The following is a 27,721-nucleotide window of genomic DNA, read 5'->3' as shown; positions in this document are numbered from 1 at the left end:
CTCACAGGTGTTTCACCTGCCACTTGTGAAGAAAATACTAAGCAATTTTATTAGTACAAGAAACATAACTAAGACGTTTATAGTTTTTTTTAAAGTACTGTACAATTTTATGTGTTTTTCTTTTAAAAATTTAATAGAATTTTTAAAGCAGTTTTAGGTTTATAAAAAAATTGAGCCAGAAACATAGAGTTCTCCTATACTCCTCATCCCCCAGTCTCTTTTATTAATATGGTACATTAGTGTGGTACATTTATTATAATTAATTAGCCAATATTCATATATTATTACCAACTAAATTCCATAGTTTACATTTGAGTGTTCATTCTTTGTGTTATACAATCTATGAATTTTGACAAATGTATAATGACATATTTTCTTACAGTACAGTTTTACTTCCTGAAAAATATCCCTTTGCTCTCCTCTCCCTCTGAAATTCTGATCTGTCTACTCTCTCTAGTTTTGCCTTTCCTAAAATGTCATATAGTTGGAATGATGCAGTATGTAGCCTTTTGAAATTGGCTTCTTTCATTTAGTAATATGCACCTAAGAGTTCTCCATTTCTTTTTGTGGCTTGCTGACAATTAATGCTGAGTAATGATCCATTGTATAGATGTACCACAGTTTGTTTAACCATTCCCTTACTGAAGGATATCCTGTTTGCTTCCAAATTTTGGCAATTAAGAATAAAGCTGGCATAAATATTAATGTGCAGGCTTTGTGTGGATACATAGCTTTTCATCCCTGATTCTTCAAGTTTTCTTAAATGGCTTGTTTCTTCCACATCTGAGAAAAAACTCTTTTATCTTGTATAATGAGCCTGAATTCTTATTAGGTTCTCAGTAGATATTACCACAAGGTTTCCACAAAATTCATACAAAATTTATAAAATTTGTTGAGTGATTTTCCAAGTCTTTTGGATTTCCAGGTGCTGGCCATTTTTACGGAAAGGTAGAATTGTGTGCTATAATTGAGATTGGAACACTAAATAATAAATAACTTTTGCATAATGCAACGAAAAGTATTTTAAGTTCTTTTCAGTTGATACCTTAAAGATCTATTCTGTAATATTTTCTACCTTTAACTGAAAGCTTCATTAAGTAGAACTTCTAGCACAACACAAATGAATTACTAAATATTCCATTTGACTACAGAATGAAGATTGTTTTTCTAAAAACATCAATCAATTCAAGTGTTTTCATGACCTTTTAAGCCATTCCAGAGGCCCTAAATGTACCAAAACAGACTGCTTTGTGTGAACACATGTCTTGCTTTAGTTCTACACAGCTGTGACAGACAGCTGTACTTCCTTGGTTGCTCCAAATCAAACCCTTCTTCCTGTTTGGGGGCATTCCCCCACTGTCTCGGTGAGAGGCATGCCCTCCTTTCCACTCTGGAAGTCGGGAGGAACCATATCCTGATGTTCCCCACCTCCAGCAGTCTGAACATGGGCACTTGGTCTTTAGCCAGTGATCATTTCCCCCCAGAAATTTGAATCTTGATCAAGTGACAAAAAGACAATGAGGTGATGAGCTATAATTCATAGCAGTGGGGAGGTTATTTCCAAGGGGGTTGAGGCAGAATCCCAAGGAGGCAACAGCAGTGCCCTACAACGGAGGCGGTTGTGGTCTGCTAGTCTCTGCTAACATTTTCCAGCTTCCCGGCTTCCCAGAGTTACCTGGTCTTTATCTATTTTTTAAGCTTGCTCCTATAGCTTTCTGTCAATTTGTGACCCTTTACACCTATCCAATAAATTCCCTTTTGATGTAAGATTGTTAAGAGCAGCTGTTACTTCCAATAGAAGTATTTTAACTGATGAATCACCAAAATCAATCCATTCATTCATTCTCCCAATATTCATTAAGCACCTACCCCTGGTACCGTACATTGTTCCAGGCTTAAGAATATGGTGGTGAGTAAAGTAGACACCATCTCTACTGTCTTGGAACCTCCAGTTTACTGGAAAGTACAGATGAGGAAAAAGATGACTGCAGTACATGTCTGATGGGGAGGACATTATTCAATGGAACAGTAGGGAGGAGTGTTTAATCCAACCTCAGTGCTGGGGTAGGAATGGGGAGGGGGGAAGGTATCAGAGAAAGCTTCAAGAGATAGCTCCATTGAGATTTAAATATGTAAAAATGAGGCCTACTTGATTTGTAGGAAGTGGGAGGAGTATTCCAAATAGTGGGGACAGCCCATGTGAAAGCCCAGAGTTGAGAGAAGTCCAGAACCTTAAACAACAGAAAAAAAGTCCCATGTGACTGAAGCACAGAGTTCAGGTAGAGAGAGAAAGATGAGTCTGGAGCAATAATGGGACTCATGCAAAGGAATGTGTACATTATTGTACAGAAGATTGCCTGAGACAGTGCTCTTTAGTTTGTTTTTTTTTTTGCTTGATTGTCCTAAAATAGTTTTGAGAGTATATATATCCCTTTGCACCTTTTGATGTTGACATTTAAGATTTAAGATTCTTTTTAAGTATAAATTTAAATAGTTGCAAAGGATGCCAATTTTTTGTGGTTTTATAAAGTTTAACATCTAAAAATAATATATTATATCATTCTTGTATGTATCCAGAAGCCTCTCAAACAAAATCTATTTGATACCCACTGTCATCCTTTTAGTAAAGTGATATCAATTGGCAGGATTTTACATTGTTCCCTTTACTCTTTCAATTTGTATTTCCATTCCATTACTCTCACAATCTTATCCTAAGGTAATACACTAACATCCTTTTTTGCTTTGAAGTCTTTTGTTGACCACTCTATCATCCTGCCATAAAATATGTATGTAAATGGGAATTTATGTTGATTTTTCACTAGATTGAGTCATAATTACAACTATCAGTAATATACAATTGGTTAAAACAGCAGGTATATTTCACATTTTGATGATTAATTTTTAAACATTAATGTGCCCCCTATTCGTTCATGTGTCTGTAGAAGACTATCACTTACTATGAGACAGATTGTCTTGATTAAAAAAGCTTTTCTTACACCAATGTTTTGAACCTTGGCCTGGTTTGCCTTCATTCTTACACTTTTGGGCAATAATATTAGAGAATGAATGACAATCGTGTCTTTGTTTTGTAAAGTAGGTCAAAGAGAACCAACAAGATACCTTGATCACATTTTCAGGCAGGTCAATGTTAGAAGTATTGAAGTGGAGGATCTGAGAACTGATTTCCTCAAAACTTTGTAAATGGTGTGTTCCTTAGAATGTCTTTGGGCACCACTAATGAGTTTGAAAACCATGGGGACTGGATAAGAGAGAGGTGAAATAAACGGGGCTTCCTTGAGAAAGTAGCAGGAAGAGCTTAGACATCTGAGTTGTGTAACTCTCAGTTCCCATCAATAGAGAGGAGAGGGGTATAAAGCTAATTTTTAAAGATTCTTTCTAGCTCTAAGTTTCCTTAATATTCACTGGAAATTTTTAGCTACACCCAGGACACTGGAAGAAGGCCAGGGACCAATAGAGACATGGAAAAGACATGTACTTGTGTGGTCACAGAGGACAATAAAGGACAAGGTAGGGATTGTTTGGATATAGATCAAGAAACACTTTTTAAACAAGTGTTTTTTGTGTTTAGGATGTATATTGGGGTTAAAATTCCAGTTTCACATTATTGTTTTCTATGGTATAGACAACTCAATCTCTGAGCTTTATTTTAGGTTAAGAGAGAAAATAAAGCGCCGGGACCGGTTTGGCTCAGTGGATAGAGCATCGGCCTGCGGACTGAAAGGTCCCGGGTTCGATTCCGGGCAAGGGCATGTACCTTGGTTGCGGGCACATCCCCGGTGGGGGGTGTGCAAGAGGCAGCTGATCGATGATTCTCTCTCATCGATGTTTCTAACTCTCTATCCCTCTCTCTTCCTCTCTCTGAAAAATCAATAAAATATATTTAAAAAAAAAAAAAAAAAAAAAAAAAAAAAAAAGAGAGAAAATAAAGCTTATTTCATTTAGCATGAAGTTTTCAAAGTTCATCCATTTTGTAACATGTATCAGAAATTAATTCCTCTTTATTGCTGGAAAGATACTATATTGTATGAATGTTATATTCTGTTTGTCCATTGATCTTTTGGTGGATATTGGGATCGTTTCCATTTATGTGCAAGTTTTTATATGGAAATGTGTTTTCATCATATCTTGTGGGTATATACCCAGGAGTGGAATTGCTGGGTTATATTGTAGTTATATGTTTAATATTTTTAGGAATGGCCAAACTGTTTTTCCAAAGTAGATGTACCATTTTTACATTCCCACCAGCAATGTATGAGGATTCCAGTTTCTCCACATCTTCGACAAAACTTGTCTATTGATTATAATCATCCTGATGTTTCAAGTGGTATCACATTGTGGTTTTTACCTGAATTTCCTTAATGGCTAGCGATGTTGAACATCTTTTCAAGTTCTTGTTAAAAATATATACATATTTTATTGATTTTTTTTTTTTTTTTTTTTTTTTTTTTTTTTTACAGAGAGGAAGGGAGAGAGAGGGAGAGAGAGTTAGAAACATCGATGAGAGAGAAACATCAATCAGCTGCCTCTTGCACACCCCATCCTGGGGATGTGCCAGCAACCAAGGTACTGGACTTGACTGGAATTGAAACTGGGATCTCTTAGTCCACAGGCAGAAGCTCTATCCACTGAGCCAAACTGGTTTCCACTTTTCATGTTCTTATTAGTCATTTGTATATCTTGCTTGTATGAAATGACTAGTTGGATCTTGTAACCACTTTTTATATTGGGTTATTTATCATTCCATTATTGAGTTATAGTGGTTATACATTTTAGATGTAAGTCTCATGATAGGTATATAATTTGTAAATATTTATGGGCTGCCTTTTTCACTTTCTTACCAGTGTAATCTGAGGCACAATTTTGTTTTAATTTTGAGAAGTTCAACTTAACCATTTTTCTTTTTGTCACTTGTGCTTTTGATGTCTCATCTGAGAAGGTATTGTGTAACCCAACTGTGAAAATATTTATTCCTATGTTTACTTCTCATAGTGTCAGAGTTTTAGCTCTTCTACTAGGTCTCTGATACATTTTGAGATAATTTTTGTATGTGGTTTGAAGTTGGGGTCCAACTTCATTCTTTTGCATGTGGCTATTCAGTTGTGTCAGTGCCATCTGTTGTAAAGACTATTCTTCCCCATTGGATTATATTGGCACCTTTGTTGAAAGTAAAGTCATGTGACCATAAATATAAGTGTAAATCAATTTTAAATGCTAATTCTAATACTTTTATTATAATGCTCTGAAAATAAAGAGTCACATTGTCAGTTAAAAAGTGCTGATAGAAATTATTTCTTTTGATTTATTGTAAGGTTATAATGACCTTATTTATGATACCTTTTTTTCTTTTTTTCTAGTAAGACTAAATTTATCCAATAACCTAGTAAAAGTTTTTGAATATAAGTATCCAAGAGTATAAGAAGTACAAAACAGATTTGTAGATTTCTAGTATATTAATACAAAGTGCATGACATATGAGAACTTTTAATACAACAGAGATGAATTGTTCAGGTTTGCTTATGTTTTCTTCATCAACTCTGTTGATGTATTTATAAATTTAAAATATTTTTGTTCTGTAGTTGAACCTCCAAAAATTCCTGAATATCTATCTTCTATATTCTTATGAAATTAAACATTAAGAAAATATTTATTCTAATACATCATGTCCCCTTTAAACTCTGACATAATTCAATGTGTTGTGTTGATGCATCTTTAGAAAGCATAGCTAATATGGCATAACTGTGATGTATATAGTGTTATGACAGGATGTGAATCTTAAATTTTTGGATTGACCAAATCCCCAAATAATCACAAGCATTGCTCTAGGACGGGCGTTATAAATAATTTCATTGATGGTACCAGCTCTGACCATTGGTAATGAATCTCTAAGTGTGTAAATAATGAGTGTGGGAGCAGCACATCTGTCACTTCTGAGCTTCACTAGAGAAATTAATCAGAGAACTTTACCATCAATTTTGCATTATACTTTCTTTTCCTTTGGAATATATTACAGTGTGTGTATGTCTGTCCCAAGCTTCTTTATTTAAGACCAAAGTGATGAGTGATGTGGGATTAAAATCAAGAGCATCACTGAGCTTAACCTTCCCTCTAACCAGTTCCCCAAAACTCCCTGCCCCTGTACCCTTCGTGAAGGGATTAAGACATATAAATCCTTTTCTTATTGAATGAAAAACCTAACCCCCAAAGCCCTGGTATAAATCCAGGGTTCTCTTTCTCTAGTTTTCCCCTTTCCTCTGTCCTCCCAGTACTGGGATGGGGAGGTATTTCAGTATAACATATGGAAGAACCCAGAGTGGCGAACGATGCAGAGGGAAAGGCTACTGACTGCAACTCAGTCAAGTGGGGGCCCTCATAACCTGGGATACCAAAGTGGGTCCCTGGTGCCAGAGGAAAGAATACTGGTCACCTGAGAAAGGAGGCCCAGCAGCCTGAGGCTCCTCCCATTGCAAGGCGTCACTGTCGTTTGCCCCCCTGGTGATGGTTACAGAACCACACTCAGACCACGTTCTTCTCTAACTCGAGCTTCTGGGTGATGTAGCACATCTGCTGCAGTATGGGTTTCAGGTACATATGTTGAGAAGGATACTGAGACTGTATTTAGATTAGCAGGAAGAAGTGCTATCATTAATTAAAACCACCCATCATAGAGGAAGGACAGGAGCATGGGGTCACACTGTAATATTTTGGAATTTAGTTTGGCTGTAATAAAATTTGAAAAAGCAGTGGCTTAAACATGTTGCCAGTTTTATATGTCTTTTTCAGTCCCAGGGTGGTTTGGTAGATCCACAATATTCTCAAGGAGCAAGGCTCTTCTTTCTTCTCATCCTTAGTATGTGTTTGTTCCTTTCTAGTAACAAGATGGTAGTCAAACTCCAGTATTACATTTGAGTTTCAGTTGTAAAGAAAAATAAGGCTTAAGGGTAAAAGGCACAGGTCAACTAACTTGGACTTCTTTTTTTATTTTTTATTATGCTACTTTATTTTTTTCATTTTAATTTCTTTATTGATTGAGGTAATACATTTGGAATTCTTTTTTTAAACTATGTTTTTATTGATTTCAGAGAGAAAGGGAGAGGGAGAGATAGAAACATCAATGATGAGAAAGAATCATTGATTGGCTGCCTCCTGCATGCCCCCTCCTGGGGATCAAGGCTGCAATCTGGGCATGTGCCCTTGTCTGGAACTGAACCTGGGACCCTTAAGTTTGAAGGCCTATGCTCTATCCATGGAGCCAAACCAGCCAGGGCTGGGCGTCCATTTTAAGAAACATATCCAGAAGCCTCATCCAACAACTTTCACTTATGTTTCATTGGCCAGAACTGCATAAAATGGTCATTTCCTTCATCTGCAAGGAGTGCTGGGAGATGTAGTTTTAGCTAGGCACATTTACACCCCACCCACAGCTAGTTTTTCATTAATTATGATCATAGAGAAGCTATATTAGCAAGGCCTATTCTAGAAATAGCTATCCTTACTCTATGTTTATTACAGCATCATTTATAATAGCCAAGATATGGAAGCAACCCACGTACCCATCAATAGACAACTGGATAAAGAAGATGTAGTACATATTACTCAGTCAATTTGTACTACCAATTTGTACCACCAATTTTATAACTAATGAATGAAAATGAATGAAACCCTATCATTTGCAACAACATGGATGGACCTAGAGGGTACTATGCTAAGTGAAACAAGTCAAACAGAGACAAACCATATGAATCTAAATAAAGAACAAAACCTCAAGAATAAGATAAATGAACAAACAAAACAGATTCTAAAGAACAAAATAGGTGAACAAAGCATCCAGAAAGATTCATAAATACAGAGAACAAACTGAGGGTTGCCAGATGGGAAGAGGGTTGGGGAGATGGATAAAAAAAGTGAAGGGATTAAACATATAAATTGGTAGTTATAAAATTGGTAGTACAAATTGGTAGTCACAGGGATCTAAAGTACAGCATAGGGAAGATATATAGTCAATAATCTATATATATAAAAGTCTAAGTGAACATTATGACCGGATGACTGGATGACCAGTCGCTATGACACATACTGACCACCAGGGGGAAGATGCTCAATGCAGGAGCTGCCCCCTGGTGGTCAGTGCACTCTCACAGCCAATATCCAGCAGAGGCCAACCTCCCACAGTCCCTTCCCTACCCCCCACCTCCAGTCAGCCCCAATCAGCCCCTCACCCTTGACCAGCCATCCTCCCAAAGTACCCCCCCTCCCCACTGGGGCAGCTGGCCCTGATTGCCCCAAAAGGGAATGGGCGAGATGGCCCTGATCGCTGGTCAGGCTGAGGGACCCCACTGGTGCACTAATCCATACACTGGGTCTCTAGTATTATAATAATTATGTATAGTACCAGGAGGGTACTAGAATTACTGGGGGGATCACTTTTTACATTTTAGAATTGTCTACTAGGCTGTACACCTGAAACTAATCTTACCTAATAATAGACAAACATGTAAATTGGCTGTACCTCCTCTACGCCCACAGCCAGAGTATGCAAATTAACCCAACAAAGATGGCAGGTTAATTTGCATACACAGGCATGGAGCGGCCAGGAGGGGAAGGACGGTAGCTATGAGAGGGAGGGGGGGCAGCAGAGGGAGCTACAGGAGCGGTGCTCCAGACAGAAGCGAGGACTTGCCAGCTCCCAGGTGGCTGGGAGTGAAGCCAGGGGAAGGAAGGCCTATTTTGCAGGAATATCGTGCAATGGGGCTCTAGTATATAATACTATTGAATGTCACTGGTAATTGAAAAGTGCAAACTACATATCCTTCACCTTTATCGAGCTGGTGAGAAGTCCCTCTAATTCCCCATGTTGCTCTTCTACAAGGGCTAATAGCAAGTGTGAGCCTCGAACTGTGTCAAAGATGAGCATGGGAAAGGCACATCTATCACTTCAGTTTTACTAGCAAAATGGATCTTAAAATTTTATCATAAATTTTTCATTTCTTTTATTGTGGAATATCCACTATAATTGGATTCGACATAAATTCCAGGAGCGCTGTTATCACTGTTAAACATCTTGTAATTCTTAAAAAACTAGACTACTAAGATAGACTTGTTTTTGGATTCCAGACCCACGTTTATTAATAATGTACTTTGGGCAAGATACTCGGTCTGTGCCTCAGTTTTCTCATTTGTAAATGGGGATAAGAATTTTGACAAGCAGGATGATCAGATAATTTATATCCAGACTTGGAAACGTATGTACTGGAAAGGGAATCTATGATAATAAAAGCATAATATGCTAATTAGACCAGAGGTCCTTCAGGACGTCCTTCCAGAGGAAGCCAGGACTGCGAGGGAAGCCTGGGTCCCAGGTGCCATGCCTGCTGGCAGCCAGGGGAAGGAAGGCCTACTTTTGCACAAATTCTGTGCATCGGGCCTCTAGTGCTATTGATAATTATGTTTGAACAAGAAGCAGAAACCAGTACCACCCAGGTATGCTTACGACTATGGTCACCTTACTTGTAGGCACTGTTGAGAGGATTAAATAAGAAAATAGATATAAAGCACCAAGCACAGAGCCTGACATACAGTGTTGAGTAAATACTTGCCATAACTGGTTTTTACCATTGAATTGAAAAGTTCCATTATTTCAGCATTGCTTTTCTCTCGTTTAACAATATAATATGCCTGGTATTCTTCCTTACAATGAAGAGTAATGGGCTGAGAAAAGATCCTAAATTTTTGCAAGACTGAGGAAAGCCCAATTTAAAATCAAACAACCAACCGGAAGAATAACATTGAAAGGCACTGCAGACATTTCTAGTTAAAAGATTCTGAAATGACAGTGCATATGAACTCTTTGTAACATTTAAAAGCATAAAAGGGAGAATAAGAATTTTAACAATTTTTGCATTTTGCATTTCTCAAAGGTTTTGGTCTGGGGATCCCCTTTACTCTCTTAAAAAAATGTTTGAGGACCACAAAGAAGCTTTTCTTTATGTGAGTTATATATATTCATGTAGAAATAAAAATTGAGAAAATTTAAAAATATACAGTTAAAACAATAATCCCACCATATATAAATATAAATAACGTTTATTTTCTACTAAAATATATTTGTTATTATTTATAGTATTACAGACATCTACAGATCTCTTTATTGACTGGTTTAATAGGAATGAAATTAATTCTAATATCTGCCCTTTTTTTGCAAGTTTGCAAAATGTTGTTTTACTGGATATATATAAATACAATGTTTTTGGAAAAGCGGTGGAATATTAATAACCTTTCAAGATAATTGTATTTACTCTTTGACACTATACTAAAACTCCACAGCAGTGTTTTAAAGGTTAGTTGTGAAGTAGACTCTGAAATTATATCAAGGAACCTTTTGTGCTGTTACATTAGAAACAATCTGTCTTATAGTTTGAATGAATCTTTTATTCATGCTTTTTTGTTATTGTTGTTTTTATTCTTCACCCAAGGATATTTCCTCTCTCCCTCCTCTCTCCCCCCCCCCCCCCATTTTTTAGAGATAGTGGATGGGGGAGAGGGAGAGAAAGACAGAGAGAAACATCGATGTGAAAGAGACACATCAATTGGTTGCTTCCAGCATGCATCCCAACCAGGCCTAAGATCAAACCTGCAACCCATGTATGTGCCTTTGACCTGGAATCAAACCCTCAACCCTCAAGTGTGGTGGGCCAATGCTCTAACCTCTGAGCATGATAGCCTACTCATGCTTTTGTAATATTCATTACTCATGTGGAAAATATTGGTTCACTTCAGAAACCTGAGACCTAGAACATTCTAGAAAACATGTGAACACACAAGCACACATTCCATTAGCCATTAGAATGATGATGTTATATTGCCTCCAGAAAAGTCCACTATACATTTGTGAAAGAATGAGAAGGAAAAAGACAAATCATAACATTATAGTCTTGACTATGCTATTAATTGAAAATGTTTTAGTTTCAGACTACACTTTAAGAATAGCTGATATGACCTGTTAAAGCCAAAAACTTACCACCTGTTTTTAAAACCAGGAGACAACCAGCAAAATACTAAAATATAGTCCCAAGTGACTATTTCAAATCTCGTTATATGAAGGCAACTACACAAGCCTATTATAAAATAAGCCCTGGCCGGTGTGGCTCAGTGGATAGAGCGTCAGCCTGTGGACTGAAGGGTCCTGGGTTCGATTCCAGTCAAGGGCATGTACCTGGGTTGAGGGCACACCCCAAGTAGGGCATATGCAGGAGGCAGCTGATGGATGTTTCTCTCTAATTGAGGTTTCCAACTCTCTATCTCTCTCCCTTCCTCTCTGTAAAAAAAATCAATAAAATGCATTAAAAAAATAAAAAATTAAATAAGATGGCTTCTACCTTAAAAGTCTTTCTCATTTTGGGAGTTTAAATCCTATTAGCATATCTGTGCATGTGGTCAAGTATTTTGTCGGAGCTCAAAATGCTTCATTTATTCCTCTTCTCCACATATTCCCCAAGATGGATGGATTCTTTGTGGAAACATGTAGCTGGCAAAACCCCCATTAAAGATATATTTTTTTAAGTACATATTTTATTGATTTTTTACAGAGAGGAAGGGAGAGAGATAGAGAGCTAAAAATGTCGATGAGAGAGAAACATCGACCAGCTGCCTCTTGCACACCCCCTACCAGGGATGTGCCTGCAACCAACATACATGCCCCTGACCGGAATCGAACCTGGGACCTTTCAGTCCTCAGAGTGACGCTCTACCACTGAGCCAAACTGGTTTCAGCTAAAGATATTTTAATACATGTTTTCTGTTTGTAATGTTTGCAAATTTCTATCCATTTACTAAGGATCAAGTTTTCTTTGAAGAATATGATAGATGATTTCTCAAGTGGAATTGGTTATAGATGTGAAGAACTTCTAGATAAATCTTGTATATTTGCTCCTTGTTCTGTTACATCAGGCTTTTCAAAGTAGAATGATAAGGCAGGTTGATCTTTTTTAAAACAACAAATTAAACAAACAAAAAACCTTGCTAACTAGTCTTTAGCAGGAGGCTGGGTATAGGACCTCTACTCAGCAATTCTCAGCCAAGGAGAAACTTGTTTTAGGCATTGTGCCCCCGCATTTCAGTTTCCCAATGCCCTGATACCACTTCCTTTTGGTTGCATAGTAGGTGGCACTGTGTAGCCCACCTGGGCCTACCCTCTTAAGAAATGCTTTGACTTCTAGATTATGGATTCTTTTGCTCCTCTTTTATCTTTCAGCAACAAATACCCTTTGTATTCATTTTTTCATTTAAGTCTGCTCTTAGATCAGTCCAGTTTGAGGTACAATGTTAGTGGATGTTAAGCTAATTAAAATTATTTAGACTAAGGTATGAATGAGGGATAGATACCAGATGTTTAAGAACTAAGAACCGAATGGTCTGAACACAAAAATCTGCAAAGGGGTGACTTCATGTAGCCAATTGAATGGACTTAACTTTTATTTTCAACAAATCATATTCAAAGCCAGTAAGCTATTTATATTTTTAAGCTAATTATTCAAAGTGTCCAATCCTATCTAATAAAAGAGTAATATGCAGATTGACCATCACTCCAACACACAAGATTGCTGCCCTCATGTGGTCAAAGATGGCTGCCCCCGTGTGGACACAAGATGGCCACCACAAGATGGCCAGCAGGGGAGGGCAGTTGGGAGGAACCAGGCCTGCAAGGGAGAGTAGTTGGGAGCAATCAAGCCTGAGGAGAGGACAGTAGGGGTGACACCAGGATAGCAAAGGAGGGAAGTTGTGGGCGACTGAGCCTGCAGGGAAGGGCAATTTGGGGAGGGGAGTTCTAGGCCTGCAAGGGGAGAGCAGTTGGGGGCAACTGGGCCTGCAGGGAAGGGCAGTTAGGGGTAACCAGGCCTGAAGGGGAGGGCAGTTAGGGGCAAACAGGCTGGCAGTTCGGCATCAATCAGGCTGACAGGGGAGTGGTTAGGGGGTGATCAGGCTGACAGACTGATCACCCCCTACTGGGATCAGGCCTAAACAGGCAGTCGGACATCCCTGGAGGGGTCCCAGATTGGAGAGGGTGCAGGATGGGCTGAGGGACACCCCCATTCCCCCCAGCTCCGCACAGTCGCTGTCCTGACCTCAAGTTATAAATAAAAAAGCAAGCCTGGCAAGACAGGAAATGAACCCTACTGGCTTGGCTCAATGGTTGAGCTTGACCTATGAACCAAGAGGTCATGGTTTGATTCCCAGAAGGACATGCGGGGGTTTACAGCCTCGATCTGCCTGTGTGGGGTGTGCAGGAGGCAGCAATCCCGGATCCTCCCTCATTAGTGATGTATCTCTTTCTCTTCCTCCCTTCCTTTCTGAAATCAATAAAAGTATATTTTAAAAAATCATACATCCCCCTCCCCCGCCCCCACAAAAGACAACAAATGAGATGTGAGGTTCCAGAACGGTTACTTTTTGACAGCCCCACAGATTTCCATGTTAAGGAGAAAGTGGGTGAAGAGCTAAGAGAGGGCAGTCCTCATTTGAGCAAGATGTTCTGACTTCAAGGTCGTTGGCAATAATCCTGACAGTTTCCAACGGCCCCTTTTGACGTTTCACTTATTCCCCAGAATGAGTTTAAGGCTTTTTCTTTTTTAATAAAGTAAAGTTAAGCGTTTATCAAAGCTCGACACAGTGATTTCCAAGTGTGCTTTCAGGTGAAGAAGCGTCCTTGAATCTGGGTGTACGGGGGGCCACTGAAGTGAACGCCACCTTCGCTCCCCTTGGCTGTTCTGCGCCCAGCCGTCCCCACCCCGGGGCTGGCTTTGGGGGGGAAGAGGATGGGTGACTACCGAGCCCCAAGGCCTACGAACGGCATTCTTTATTCCTGCCCGAGCCTCCAGGCTCTGGTCTCTCGCCCTGACCTTTCCCCAGGCCGGCGGGGCGGGCGACGCCTGCGGGAGGGTCGGGGCCCGCCCTGCACCCCGGACGTCAGCAACAGGCACGGCCCACGGAGGTGGGCGGCGCGCCGCGCCTCTCCTTTCTTTCACCCCGCTTCACACGCACGTTCGCCCCCGCCGGAAGTCCGCGCGCTGCGTCACATCCGGTCGGGGCGCCCGACGCTGGCGGGAGCGAGCCCGCCGGGTGCGAGGCCGCTTTGTTCCCGCCTCCTTCGCCCCCCGGCACCCACTCCCCTCCGGCTCCCTCGGAGCGCGGCCTGCGTGCGCGCTCCCGGCCCGGCGTCGGGGCCCGGGGAGAGGCCGAGGGAGCGGGGCGAGAAGGAGGGGTTGTGAAGGTTAGGGTCCAACCACCGAGCCCCGCGGCCCTCCCTCCGCCCGACGACGGGGGAGCGGAGAGGGAAGGGGAGGAGCGAAGCGGGACTCGGCCACACACCCCAGAAACCTCCTCGTGGGAGGCGGAGCGGAGAGGAGGAAAGGGGGCAGCGCCGCCACCTCTGCTCGCGCCGGCGAAGGAAGGAGAAAGTCCGGGGCTCCTCTGCCCACCCCGCCACGGACTCACAGCCCCCTCCGCCCCCATCTCCGCCCCCATCGCCCCGGAAACGGGCCCCTGTCCGGCTCCGCACACTCGCTGTCCCGACCGAGCGCCGCCGCAGCCCGGCCGCCAAGTGCGCGAGGCCCTAGGCCGGGAGTTGTCAAGACCCAGCCATTTCCGAGGCGCCCGCCGTGTGTCGCCACCACCGCCACCGCCACCCCCTGGAAGACGACGTCGACGCGGAGGAGGAGGAGGCGGCGGCGACGGAGGAGGCGTGTTGTTGTCTCGCCCCCTCCCCTCCTCCCCTGAACTCGCACCCAACGTCAGGGCGCGATGGAGTGAAGCGACGCCGACGAAGGTGGTACTTCCGCGTTGCGCCGCCGGAGCCGAGCGCGGCCCAGGCCGCTCCCCGAGCCCCGGGGGCACTTGGAGGACTCGGGACCGCCCCCCGCAGGTCAGCGCCCGGCGCCTCGGCTGTGTGTGCCGCTCGGGACCGGACGACCGGCGGCGCGGACTCCGGAGCTCCGCCTGCCCGCCTGTCCGCCTGCCTGCCTGCCTGCTCGCCCGCCCGGATCCTCGCTGCTCCTCGGGCCTGGAGGCCGCTGCGTTACCAGCCCACGGTGACCTGGAACCCGGGGACCCGCGTCCCGACCCGGATTATCGTGGCCGCGCCTGCCGACCGCCCGCCCCGGTGCTCCGTGTGCCGCTGCCGCCGCTGCTGCCGCCGCCGCTGCGGCCCCGTTTCCGGCGGGAGCGATGGCCGGGGTCTGACCCGGGGGGAGGACGAGGCCGCGCCCGCGCCGCGCTCCGCTGCGGCCAGCCCTAGGCGATGCCGAGCAGCTCGGACACGGCGCTGGGGGGAGGCGGGGGCCTGAGCTGGGCGGAGAAGAAGTTGGAGGAACGCCGCAAGCGGAGGCGATTCCTGTCCCCTCAGCAGCCGCCGCTGCTGCTGCCGCTCCTGCAGCCGCAGCTCCTGCAACCGCCGCCGCCCCCGCCGCCGCTGCTCTTCCTGGCTGCCCCCGGCACGGCCGCCGCCGCCGCAGCCGCCGCCGCCGCCGCGGCCTCCTCCTCTTGCTTCAGCCCGGGCCCCCCTCTGGAGGTCAAGCGGCTGGCGAGAGGCAAGAGGCGCCCCGGAGGGCGGCAGAAGCGGCGCCGCGGGCCCCGCGCCGGGCAGGAGGCGGAGAAGCGCCGGGTCTTCTCGCTGCCGCAGCCGCAGCAGGACGGCGGGGGCGGCGCGGGCAGCGGCGGGGGTGTGACCCCGCTGGGGGAGTACGAGGATGTGAGCTCGCAGTCCGAGCAGGGGCTGCTGCTGGGGGGCGCCGGCGCGGCCGCGGCCCCGGCCCCGGCCTCGGCCCCGGCCTCAGCAGCAGCAGCGGCGGCAGCAGCGGCGCCCACGGCTGCGGGGGGGACGGGGGGCAGCGGCGGGAGTCCGGCCTCCTCCTCCGGCACCCAGCGGCGCGGGGAGGGCTCCGGGTCGGGGTCCGGGCGCAGGCCCCGCCGGGACCGCCGCCGCAGCAGCGGCCGCAGCAAGGAGCGCCACCGCGAGCACCGGCGGCGGGACGGGCAGCGCGCGGGCAGCGGCGGCGGCGGCGGCGAGGCCTCCAAGTCCCGCAGCCGCCACGGCCACGGCGGCGAGGAGCGCGCCGAGGCCGCCAAGAGCGGCAGCAGCAGCAGCAGCGGCGGCCGCCGCAAGAGCGCCTCGGCCACGTCCAGCAGCAGCAGCGGCCGCAAGGACCGCGACGCCAAGGCCCGCCGGAGCCGGACTAAGGCGTCCAAGGAGCCGCCGTCCGCCTACAAGGAGCCGCCCAAGGCCTACCGCGAGGACCGGACCGAGCCCAAGGCCTACCGGCGGCGGCAGCGCTCCCTGAGCCCGCTGGGCGGCCGGGACGACAGCCCGGTGTCGCACCGGGCCTCGCACGGCCTGCGGAGCCGCAAGTCGCCCAGCCCCGCGGGCGGCGGCAGCCCCTACTCGCGGCGCCGCTCGCCGAGCCCCTACAGCCGCCGCCGCTCGCCCAGCTACAGCCGCCACAGCTCGTACGAGCGCGGCGGCGACGTGTCCCCCAGCCCCTACAGCAGCAGCAGCTGGCGGCGCTCCCGGAGCCCCTACAGCCCGCCCATCAGGTGAGCGGCCGCCCCGGGGCAGGGGAGGGGGTGCCCGGGCTCCCAGACCCCCTCCCCACGAGACCAGACCCCCCCACCCCACCCCACCCCACCCCACCCGGGGCGCTCCTAGCATCCAGAGGCGATTGGGCGCCCGTGATGCGTTTTGGGGGGGGGGGGGGGGTTGGAGGGACAGAGCAACAGGTCCACAGAGCCTTTTTCTGATTCCTAAGGAAGGGTTCAAAGTTTTTAACTTGTTGCATTAATATGTCAACCGATTTCTCCCAACTGCTCTTTGTTTTTCCAGCACAGTTCACTTGGATAAGCCTAGAGCTTGTTTAACTTGTCATACTTTTTTTTTTTTTTTTTTTTTGGAAAACCACCTGGAGAGGTTTCATTGTTGAAGATAGGAATGCACTGCAGTTTAGGGACTAAGTATTATAAAGGAGGATTTGAGTCACGTGATGATGTCCGATGTAGATGTAGATTGCCAGTGTGTCATCGCTGGGAAAGGAGCTTTTCTGTAAAGTGAATTAATATGGGAAAAAAGCTTTTAGTTCTGAATTCTTGAAGACAAGAAAGAGTTCATTTTGCAGTATTTTTGGTGGTATAGTTTCTTACGCAGTCTTTCAGTCATTATTTCAAAAAGTAGAAAAATGACAAAGACAAGATTGTTGGTGTGTGTTTGTGTGTGTGTGTGTGTTTAAGGTTGTTGGTTTTCTATGACACCCAGTTGTTAATTACGTGCACATGTAATCTAGTTGATGTAGTCCAGTGTAACCAAGTGAATCTTCTAGTACATTCTCACATTAACTATTATTCTGAGTTATTATTTACACTTTAAAGTAAAATACTAGTAGACCCTTACATATCAGAACCTTTGTTTAAAAGTCTTTTAAAAGGTAAATTTAACCTAGCGAAATTGGAGTAAATCTTTCATATAGCTATTATGCCTTTTTTGTATTTCTCCAAAAAAAAAAAAAGTGTGAGCATTGATATATGACTACCTGTAAGCACGCTGAATTATAAGGAACTTTTGAGTATTTTGCATGTTCTTAAATTCTTTAAGATGTCTGGAATACTCTAGGCCTCTTACAGAGTGACATTTGCATTGATTGTGATTTTCCTATTGGTCTTAGTTTTCTTTCATTAATGTACCTCTATGTGTGAATTATATTGACTCAATATAGTATATGTACCTGTAAAATTAGCAGATGTTTTTGAAGTGCCAGCCTAGTAAGTGTTTGTAAAGATGTGATGTGAATAGAGATACAGGTGTGAGTTTATCTTTAAACTAAAACAGCTGTATACATCTCTTCATTCATAGTGTTGAATTGATAGCACTCTCAGAATGCTAGTTGATTGATGCTTAAGCAGACTGTCAACACTGAAAAGGCATTTCACCAAATTCATTCTTTACATCTTGTAAGACCTTAAAATTTTACTTTTCGTTAAGATATTTTAGGTTTGCCAAATGGTTTAGGTGGTGGTGGTTTTTTCTTTTAATTGAATTTGTTTTTGAAAATAGATTAGGCTAAATTTCAGGACTTTAGATAGTGATTTTAAGTAGGATATAATATTAAGAATGGATTTTGTGTCTAGTAGGCTTTTTAGTTGCTGGATACTTTACAAGGTCCGTTGTTATCTATAATAGTGCTGTGCATTTCGTTTATTTGACATAGTAGTGGTACGTGTGTTAGGATTATTCATATTTAGCAAATATTTATTGAGTATGTATTATGTGCCAGATACTGTTCTAGGGACTGGGATGTAGCAATGAAGAAAGACAAGGTCCTTGCCCTTATGAAACTTAACTTCTAGAGGACCATTCATGACTGAAATATTCATGGTGTTTATATTGACCACTAGTATTTCTAAAAGATTGGATTTGGAATGAACTTGAGAATATCTTGACTAACATTCCTGACAGCTGACGATTTGGTGTGTTCCTGAATACATCTAGAGATGGGAAGATATTGCTTTGAAGTCAGCTTATTTCATTAGATCTAGGGCTCAAAGTCTAGTCTTGATTTGCCTGGGTTTTAGCAAGGTCCTTGGAGACTCAGTTTCCTATGCTGTAACAGGAAAATACCTGTTTTGTGGTGTGTGTGTATTTCAAGAATTAAATGAAAATTTATGTATAGATATAGTTTAGAGTATTAAGAAATCTAATGTGGTTTAGGTGTTATTGAATTATTAGAATTCTTCATATTGAAACAGAAATCCAGCTCTGTGACAGTTCTACCCATTGCTTCAAGTTTAACTCTTTGAAATGATACAGAGCACACCTGTATGCTACTTCTTTAAAATATAAAGACAGTTACCATATCTTTTGAGTCTTTTCTTGGCCTCAAAACTCATTTTTCATAAGGTATGCTTTTTAGATTTTCCACATGTCGAATGTCTTGCTTAAAATGTGGGGCCCAGAATTTGTAGCTAACATAGTTGATTGAAAAACTTAAAGGTTTTTTAATATAGCAAATGTATTAATTACTGTTCAGGAACAATTAATTGAATTCACTTGTCCAGTTTAATACAAAATTTTATTTATTTTTACAATATAGTATTTGTGGTAGGTGACCCATATTGTTTAGCAGGGGTCCTCAAACTTTTTAAAGTGGGGGCCAGATCACGGTCCCTCAGAGAGCTGGAGGGCCGGACTATATGAACTACTAATTCCTACTGTAACACCTCGGCTGCACTCACTGCCCAAAAAACCTGGCGGGCCGGATCAGACTCCTCTGCGGGCCGCATGCGGCCCGCGGGCCGTAGTTTGAAGACCCCTGTTAAGGAATAGACTACTGGATTGGGAGCTCCATGAAGGCAACTAGCCTATCTTGACCACCATTATAATCCTAGTGCTAATCATAGTGTCTGACAGAAGTAGACTCAATAATTGTTGAAAGGGTAAATGAAGGGATGATAGACTTTACTGAGCATAAGAAATATTCATGTGGGCCTGGATTATATAAGTATTTATTATAGACCACATGCTATGCTGCAGGAAATAAGCATTGGATCTTTTTCTAGCCCGCATGGAGCTTACATATGAATTGTCAATGTAAATATTTTTAAAAAACTGCAAACACATTCAAAATAGTAGTATTGAAATCATGATTGATATTTTTCTTGGTATTAGTTCCTAAAATAAATCCTCTCCATGTTATGACATCTACGTTATAATAGCTCTTTGCCTTTATTTGAATTTTCAGTCCTTTGCTCAGGCTTTTCTTTTAATCATTCCTTTTGTAGCTTTACTTTCCCCCCCTGTATAACCAGTTTGCCATATTTAATACTTGAATGTTGGGGCATGCGAAGTCACATAATTTTGTTGATTGGCCCTGTAATAAATGTGAGGGTGCACTGTTTAGGAAAGGTACTAAGATGAGTTTTACTATGTGCCAGGCATTGATAAATATTTAAAGTACATTCACCCCCAAAACAAAATACGTTATCGGTAGTTAGAAACATTTCTGTTGATAATTTGGGAAATGGAAACTCTAAAAAGTTAAGTGATTTGTTCCAAGGTCAGCTTGGATCGGTCTGATTCTAAAGTATATATGCTTTTGGTGTTATGCTATATCGAACTTTACCTGGCATTCAAGGGAGCTGGCCACCTCACATAATTTGTTTTGCTAAAATTCCATTCCTGTTTGGAAATTTATCTATTAATTTATGTTTTCCTGGCCACCATTGCAACATTTGAGGATTTTAAAAAAACAAATTCTTCTAAAGATTCTTTCAGCTCATTTTGTCTTTACTAATTCATAGCTTTTATGAATAGGAGGCTAAAAAAAACCATTTCTTAAAGACATAATTACTATTGGTTACTGATGGTTGTTTTGCAATGGGATTCTTGATCCGAAGTTGATCAAGTCAGATTAGGTACAATTAATACAGTAAATTGTTATATATATATATATATATATATATATACACACACACACACACACACACACACACACATATATATAATTGGTTCTGTCTCTGAACCTATTGAAGTTCTGTTCTATCATGAAGTAGCAGAGTCTCCTTTATGGAAAATTAATAAGAGCCTGAGAATCTAAAGATGGGTGGACCTAGATGGAAGTAAGTGAATTTATTAGTATTCACTTGCATATGATGTGGGGCATCTCTGTCATGGATTATTTAGTGTTTTGTTCTAAAAACTACTGTTCTAAAATATACAAAATGAAGACATTCAAGAATTTTAAAAAAAGAAGCTCCTAAAATTACTGTTTTTAATATATACTTAGAAGTAAGTCATGGGTATCCTTAGATGAATGGAATTCTTAAAATGCTTTTTATTTTTATTATTTATTTATTTATTTAAATATATTTTATTGATTTTACACAGAGAAGAATTGAGAGGGTCAGAGAGTTAGAAACGTCGATGGGAGAGAAACATCGACCAGTTGCCTCTTGCACACCCCCCACTGGGGATGTGCCCGCAAACAAGGTACATGCCCTTGCCCGGAATCGAACCCGGGACCTTTCAGTCCGCAGGCTGATGCTCTATCCACTGAGCCAAACCGGTCTCGGCAAATTATTATTATTTTTTAATTTTTTTTTAAATTGATTTTGTACAGAGAGTAAGGGAGAGAGATAGAGAGTTAGAAACATCGATGAGAGAGTCATCGATCAGCTGCCTCTTGCACACCCCTACTGGGGATATGCCCGCAACCAAGGTACATGTCCTTGACCGGAATCGAACCAGGGACCCTTCAGTCCCCAAGCCGACGCTCTATCCGTAGAGCCAAACCGGTCTCGGCAGGTCCTGGCAAATTCTTAAAGTGCTTTTTAAAAGTGTCAAAAATGTAGCATACTAGAATAAATGCAGAAACACTCAGAAGGGCTGTAAATTTAGGTGAACTCTCTTAACTCCAAATTTTTTTAATCCTTTTCATTATTAAGATGGCCTTGTATTTTGCTCCTTTTTCTGACCAAACTTTAGTTGACATATATATCTACTCAGCCCTTACCACATTTTTGTTTTAACAACAATTTATCCCATTTCCATTTTTAGCTCCTTAGTTCATGCCCTCTCTCTCTCTTTTAAATTGCACTTCCTGTTATTATTTCTTCCTTATTCACTTATTCTTTTACTTCTAACTAGAGGCCTGGTGCATGAAATTGTTGCACTTGAGGGGGATCCCTCAGCTCAGCCTGCGCCCATGGGGAGCATGCTTAAGCCAGCAGTCGGACATTCCCCGACTGTTGCCATGGAGGCGGGAGTGGTTACCACCACCACCACTGTGTTTGCCAGCTATGGGCCTGGCTCAGGGCTTCTGGCTGAGTGGTGCTTCCCCTGTGGGAGTTTACTGACCACCAGGATGCATCTGCATTGAGCATCTGCCCCCTGGTGGTCAGTGCATGTCATAGTGACTGGTCATTATGCTGTTTGGTCAATTTGCATATTAGCCTTTTATTATATAGGAGGACTAATGACCACGGATTTGTGCACATTGAAAGGAAATTAATTAGAAGGTGGTTGGTGGGGTGGGACTTGGTGGGGTGGGATTGGGTGAGACAGGCTGGACACGCCCTGGAGTCAACTTCCCATGGTCCCTCCCTGGCCTGTGGGGATTGGGCTGAAACTGGCTCTCTGACATCCCCTGAAGGGTCCCAGAGTGCAAGAGGTCACTCTGCAAAGTTGCTGTCGTACAGGGTATGGAACACAAACTCATGTGTACAGCAAACCAGATTCGGGGCTGACAGTGCCCCAGCAACAACATAACCCATGGTCAAAGGTAGAATTGCGCAGCCCCGCTTGGAATTGGGCTCCCTCTTCTCTGGTTTCGGGGTGCGTCACCCAAGAACCGCTCCTGCCAAGTCACTGCAGCTCAGCAGCTCCTGTGTTGAGCATCTGCCCCATAATGGTCAGTGCACATCATAGCGACTGATCAGGTGAGCAGAGGTACACTTAGCATGTTGGCCTTTTATATATATATATATATATATATATATATATATATATATATATATATATATATTTCTTTATTAGAATTTTCTTAAAATCTTGGGTAGATGTGTCACTTTCATTATATAGAATTAAGTCCAAGCTTTCTAATGCATAATCAGGTAATGCCTTTTAAGATCTGGCCCCATTCTATCAATTCTGTTTTTAGAGGCACTTTCATTTCTCTATAACAGTGGTTCTCAACCTCTCTAATGCCGAGACCCTTTAATCCTTTAATACAGTTCCTCATGTTGTGGTGACCTCCAGCCATAACATTTTTCGTTGCTACTTCATAACTAATTTTGCTGCTGTTATGAATCGTAATGTAAATATCTGTGTTTTTTGATGGTCTTAGGTGACCCTGCTAGCTGTTCTCTGTAGAGCCTAAGACCATCGGAAAATACAGATATTTACATTACGATTCATAACAATAGCAAAATTAGTTATGAAGTAGCAATGAAAATAATTTTATGGCTGGAGGTCACCACAACATGAAGAACTGTAATAAAGGGTCTCGGGATTAGAGAGGTTGAGAACCATTGCTCTATAATTTTACTCTTGCTGTTCTTTAACTTGAAATGCCCTTTTTTCTCTTCTCTGTCTCCAGTTTTGCATTCAAAACCCAACTCAAATTCCACTCCATCTTGTAACCTTTCTGCATTCATCTAAAAAAAGTTTATTCCTTTTTTTATATTCCTTGCACTTTGCTTTATCTTTATTATGGGGCTTAAAAAACCCTATTTAATATTTTGACTACTTGGCTGGCTATATTTGTGTTTTTCCTACTAGACTGTAAGCTCCTAGAGGACAAATTCCAAAGTGTATTAGAGAATTAATTGAAATACCTTTTTTTCTTAAAGTAATTACACTAAAATGTTGATTAGATTGAAATACCATTTTTCTCTACAGATTAATGCAAATTAATCTCCGCACAGATATCAATTGTGTTTCTAAAGTTGTTATTTTGGTTCACATATATGCTAGGATAGGGAAAATAATAACTGATTTATGAGGAGAGAATTTAAGAGCCTTTTTATAGCTTCTTTACCAAATAGGTTGAAGCTGGGAATCACTTTTATTGTGAATATAATAAATTCACATCTAGTGTTTTTATTTGTGCTCTGTTGTATACTGATAAAGGTAAATGATTAATCTTTTTTTAGTGAAAATTTTCTGAGCAGACTGAATGTCAGGCTTCTATATACTAAATGAAAAATTGTAGCTATTTCTGAAAAACCAGTTTAAAATTAGTTGCTTAACATTCACTAAAATAATTTTACTTACTTTTTTATTTTTTAAAATAACTTTATTGATTTCAGAAAGGAAGGGAGAGGAAGAGAGAGAGAGAAATATCAGTGATGAGAGATACCTCCTTGCTCATTAGGTCGATGCTCCACCACTAAGTCTGGATTTAAGATCATTAGTTTTTTCTCTTGTATACTTTTAAAATAAATATTACTGAAGTTTTTATTTTGTTTTGCTTTGTTTCATATGTAGAAATCTGTAAGCTTTAAAGTGGGTGTTGGAAGCAAAATGATCAGAAATATTAGTATTGTTTATATTGATTTTTGTTAAATTTCTAAATTGTGCATATCTAAATTGTGGGAGAATCTCATGTTCTTAATATATTTGGAAAATAAAATGTAGATTAGAGGGTAAAATTTAGGTTAAAACTGGAATTTTTATAAAATGGAAAAGGATAGTGAGATAAATTGAAAGCTGAAAATAGTTAATGGGCTGTGTGCCTTCTCACTTTTCTATTTCTTTAGTTTCAGTTGCATAGGGACACATTCACTGAGATTTTTTTTCTTTTTTGACAAAACTTAATTTGTCCAACATTACATGAATTATTTTACCTTTATTGGAATCATATTTTTCAGATACTGTTTTTCACTTGTTTATAAAGATAGTAGAGGCTTGTAGAAATGTTCAGTTAGTATAGAAAAGGGTAAGAGATTCAAGGTGAACACTTGAGATGTTTCACCCTTGATATTTTGATGAACAGTCTTCTAGACTTTTCTATGCATATGTACATAGGGACATAAAACCTTATGTAAATGGGGACATACATATAATGCTATTTTATCCCCTGTAATCCATAAGTATATATTCTATTTATTGATTCCTAGGATTCCATTGTATTGTTATATTTATAACTTGTTTGGCCAAGTCCATTTTGCTACTCTTACACGGTAAGCACCTAGAGGACTTACTTTAAAAAGAAATATTTTATTGATTTTTTTTTTTTACAGAGAGGAAGGGAGAGAAATAGTGAGTTAGAAACATGGATGAGAGAGAAACATCAATCAGCTGCCTTCTACACACACCCTACTGGGGATGTGCCCGCAACCAAGGTACATGCCCTTGACCGGAATCGAACCTGGGACCTTTTCATTCCGCAGGCTGATGCTCTGTCCACTGAGCCAAACCAGTTTCGGCTGAACCTGGAAACCCTGAGTCTGCAGGCCGATGCTCTATGCACTGAGCCAAACCGGTTTCAGTTAGAGGACTTATTTTTGCTATGTTTATATATCTATTGCAAATTTTATGTGTATTTGTCCCATAATATCTTCTAGATTATATTTCCCAGGGGTAGAATTTTTGGGCCAAAAATGCTATGCACATATGTAGTTTTGATAATTCTGTCATATTGCATCTTCAGAAAGCTTTTATCAATTTGTATTTTCCAAATATGCGAGAGCCCATTTCCTTAGTCTCCACTGTCTGTGGAGTTGTCAGTTATCCTGTTCCTGTTTTCAGTTGCAGTTATTTAATATCCAATAATGCTAAATTTATTTTTATCTATTTTTTGGTTCTTTTATTTTGATTCTTGTTTGTTTTCATATTAGTTTTTAAGAATCTTTTTTGCATTAGAGATATTAACTGTTTTTTGTGTGTGCATGGCTTTAATTAGCAAGTATTTTTCATAAGTCGTCTTTTGTTTTTTAACCTTGATTATGTTTTAAGAAGTTTTAAAAAACAACAACATTTCTTTATTAATCTCAGAGAGGAAGGAAGAGGGAGAGAGAGATAGAAACATCAATGATAGGAGAGAATCATTGATTGGCTGCCTCCTGCATGCCCCCTACTAGGGATCGAGCCTGCAACCCAGGCATGTGCCCTTGGCCAGAATCGAACCTGGGACCCTTCAGTCGCAGGCTGACACTATCCACTGGGCCAAACTGGCTAGGGCTGAAGAAGTTTTTGATTTGCATGTGTGTGTGCAAGTGTTTTAAGAGGTAGTTGGTTCTCCCAGACGGCCAATGCTTAAAGTAAATATTTATCTTTTCTCCCTCCCCACTTTTAATAAATTGCTTGTTTTGTTGGTGCTTTTGCAGTGGTCTCTAGTCCACACTGATTTAGTTTAAATCTTAATTTGTGGATCTTCTTATTGTTGGATCTGCATTTTTTTGGGCCTTTCCTCTTCAAGCTCCTACTGTTTTCTGCATTGAAATTAATCTTAAAATATCACTTTGATTCTGTCATTTTCCTATAAAACATTTACAGATTCAAATTCTTTTTTTTTTTAAATAAATTTTTATTTATTTCAGAGAGGAAGGGAGACGGGGAGTTGGGTAAAAATATCAATGATGAGAGAGAATCACCTACAATGGGGATCGAGCATGCAACCTGGGCACGTGCCCTGACGGGAATTGAACCATGATCTTTTGGTTCATAGGTCGATGTTCTACCACTGAGCCACGCCAGCCAGGCCAGATTCAAATTCTTGTGTTGGGCATTTAAGATTTCCCACCCAAGATTCACCCAAACTACCCTTCCTTCTTATATACTAGAGGCCTATTGCACAGGATTTGTGCACTGGTGGGGAGCATGGCCTGTGGGGATCAGCCCGCTGCGGGAGCACTGCTCATTCTGGTCAGCCGAGTGGCTGTGGACCTGCCCTTTGAGCAGCTGCTCTCACAGCGGGAGCAGCCACTCATCCCAGTCAACAGAGCAGCAGTCCCCCTGTGGGAGTGCATTGACCATTAGGGGGCAGCTCCTTCATTGAGCGTCTGCATCCTGGTGGTCAGTGCGCATCACAGCGACTGTCGACCTGTTGTTCTGGTCATTCTGCCATTTGGTCGCTGGGCTTTTATTATATAGGATGCTGATTAAAATACAAACTGGACTCCTTATTATTTTCCTTTAATTTTTTTCTTTTTAGGAGGAGATAAAGATTCACTTGAGTGGGTGAATAGAATTTTTCTCCCTGCCCCTTATATGCCACTCAGTTGTCTCATATTGGTCTAGTGTTTTTTTAAACAAAAGCAAAGATGAACGTATGTTCTTATTTCCCTTCCTATTCTTTTATACAAAAGGCAGCAAACTATATAACTTTTTGGTAACTTGCTTTTTGTTCTTAACAGTATGTCCTGGAACCTTTCTATATAGGTACAGAAAGAGTTTCTTTATTCTTTTATTCCAAAGCTGTGTAGTATTCCATTATGTGAATGACTGCCTCCTAGTTTATGGAACCAGCCCTCACAAATGGACACTTTAGTTGTTTTCAGTATTTGCTGGTATAAGCAATACTTCAATAAACAAAAGCAGCTTTTTTAAAGGGGTTGGACAGCACTGCATATGGTACTTTTTCCCCTTTTTATTGACTTTATTGGAGTGACACTGGTTAAAATTCTATAGGTTTCAGATGCACAATTCTATAACACATCATCTGTCCACTGTATCATGTGTTAACCACCCCAGTCAAGTCTCTGTCCATCACCATTTATCCTCCCATACCCTCTGCCATCTCCCCCTCTCTCCCCACAATCACTATACTGAGTCCATGAATTTTTAAGCTCCATTTTGCTCAATCCCTTCACCACTTCATATGCTATTTAAAGCGAGATTATTATTTTTCAGTCTTAGAATGCTGGTTGGTTTTATTGGTTGATAAATTCCCAATTATTGGTACTCATGAATGAAACCTTGATGGTGGGACTGACATCCCTTCATAATTAAAGTATCATTAATTTGCCCCATGGAGGTTTATTGCTCTATCTTAAGTTTACCTATATAATAAAAGCCCAGCGACCGTTATAGCGAACAACTGGTCGCTATGACACGTGAGCTGCAGGGGCCGCCACTACTGAGCCTGGGGGCCCCAGGGTTAGTTGTACAACTGCCGCCAAGGCACTGGTAAAGAAGAACACAAAGGTGGCCGCCGTGAGTATGCAGCTT

The 27,721-nt window shown here is 42.1% G+C and overlaps 1 protein-coding gene across 4 annotated transcripts in view; it reads left to right on the top strand.

Moving 5' to 3' along the window:
• Positions 1 to 15,310: 15,310 nt before the first annotated feature.
• CDK13 (cyclin dependent kinase 13) overlaps positions 15,311 to 27,721 on the top strand; it is a gene marked incomplete at its 5' end in the record, with an annotated part of 96,120 nt that continues 83,709 nt past the window's right edge. For all 4 annotated transcript variants that reach the window (XM_084896413.1, XM_084896411.1, XM_084896412.1 and 1 more), the window contains one exon: positions 15,311 to 16,602. In XM_084896413.1, the coding sequence (XP_084752539.1) occupies positions 15,311 to 16,602 (1,292 nt within the window). The remainder of the gene's footprint in view (positions 16,603 to 27,721) is intronic.

The sequence above is a fragment of the Pipistrellus hanaki genome (assembly GCF_964339955.1).
Source record: "Pipistrellus hanaki genome assembly, chromosome: 10".
Taxonomy (NCBI): Eukaryota; Metazoa; Chordata; class Mammalia; order Chiroptera; family Vespertilionidae; genus Pipistrellus; species Pipistrellus hanaki.
The sequence above is the reverse complement of the archived record's forward strand: the minus strand, read 5'-3'. Positions and strand labels throughout refer to the sequence as shown.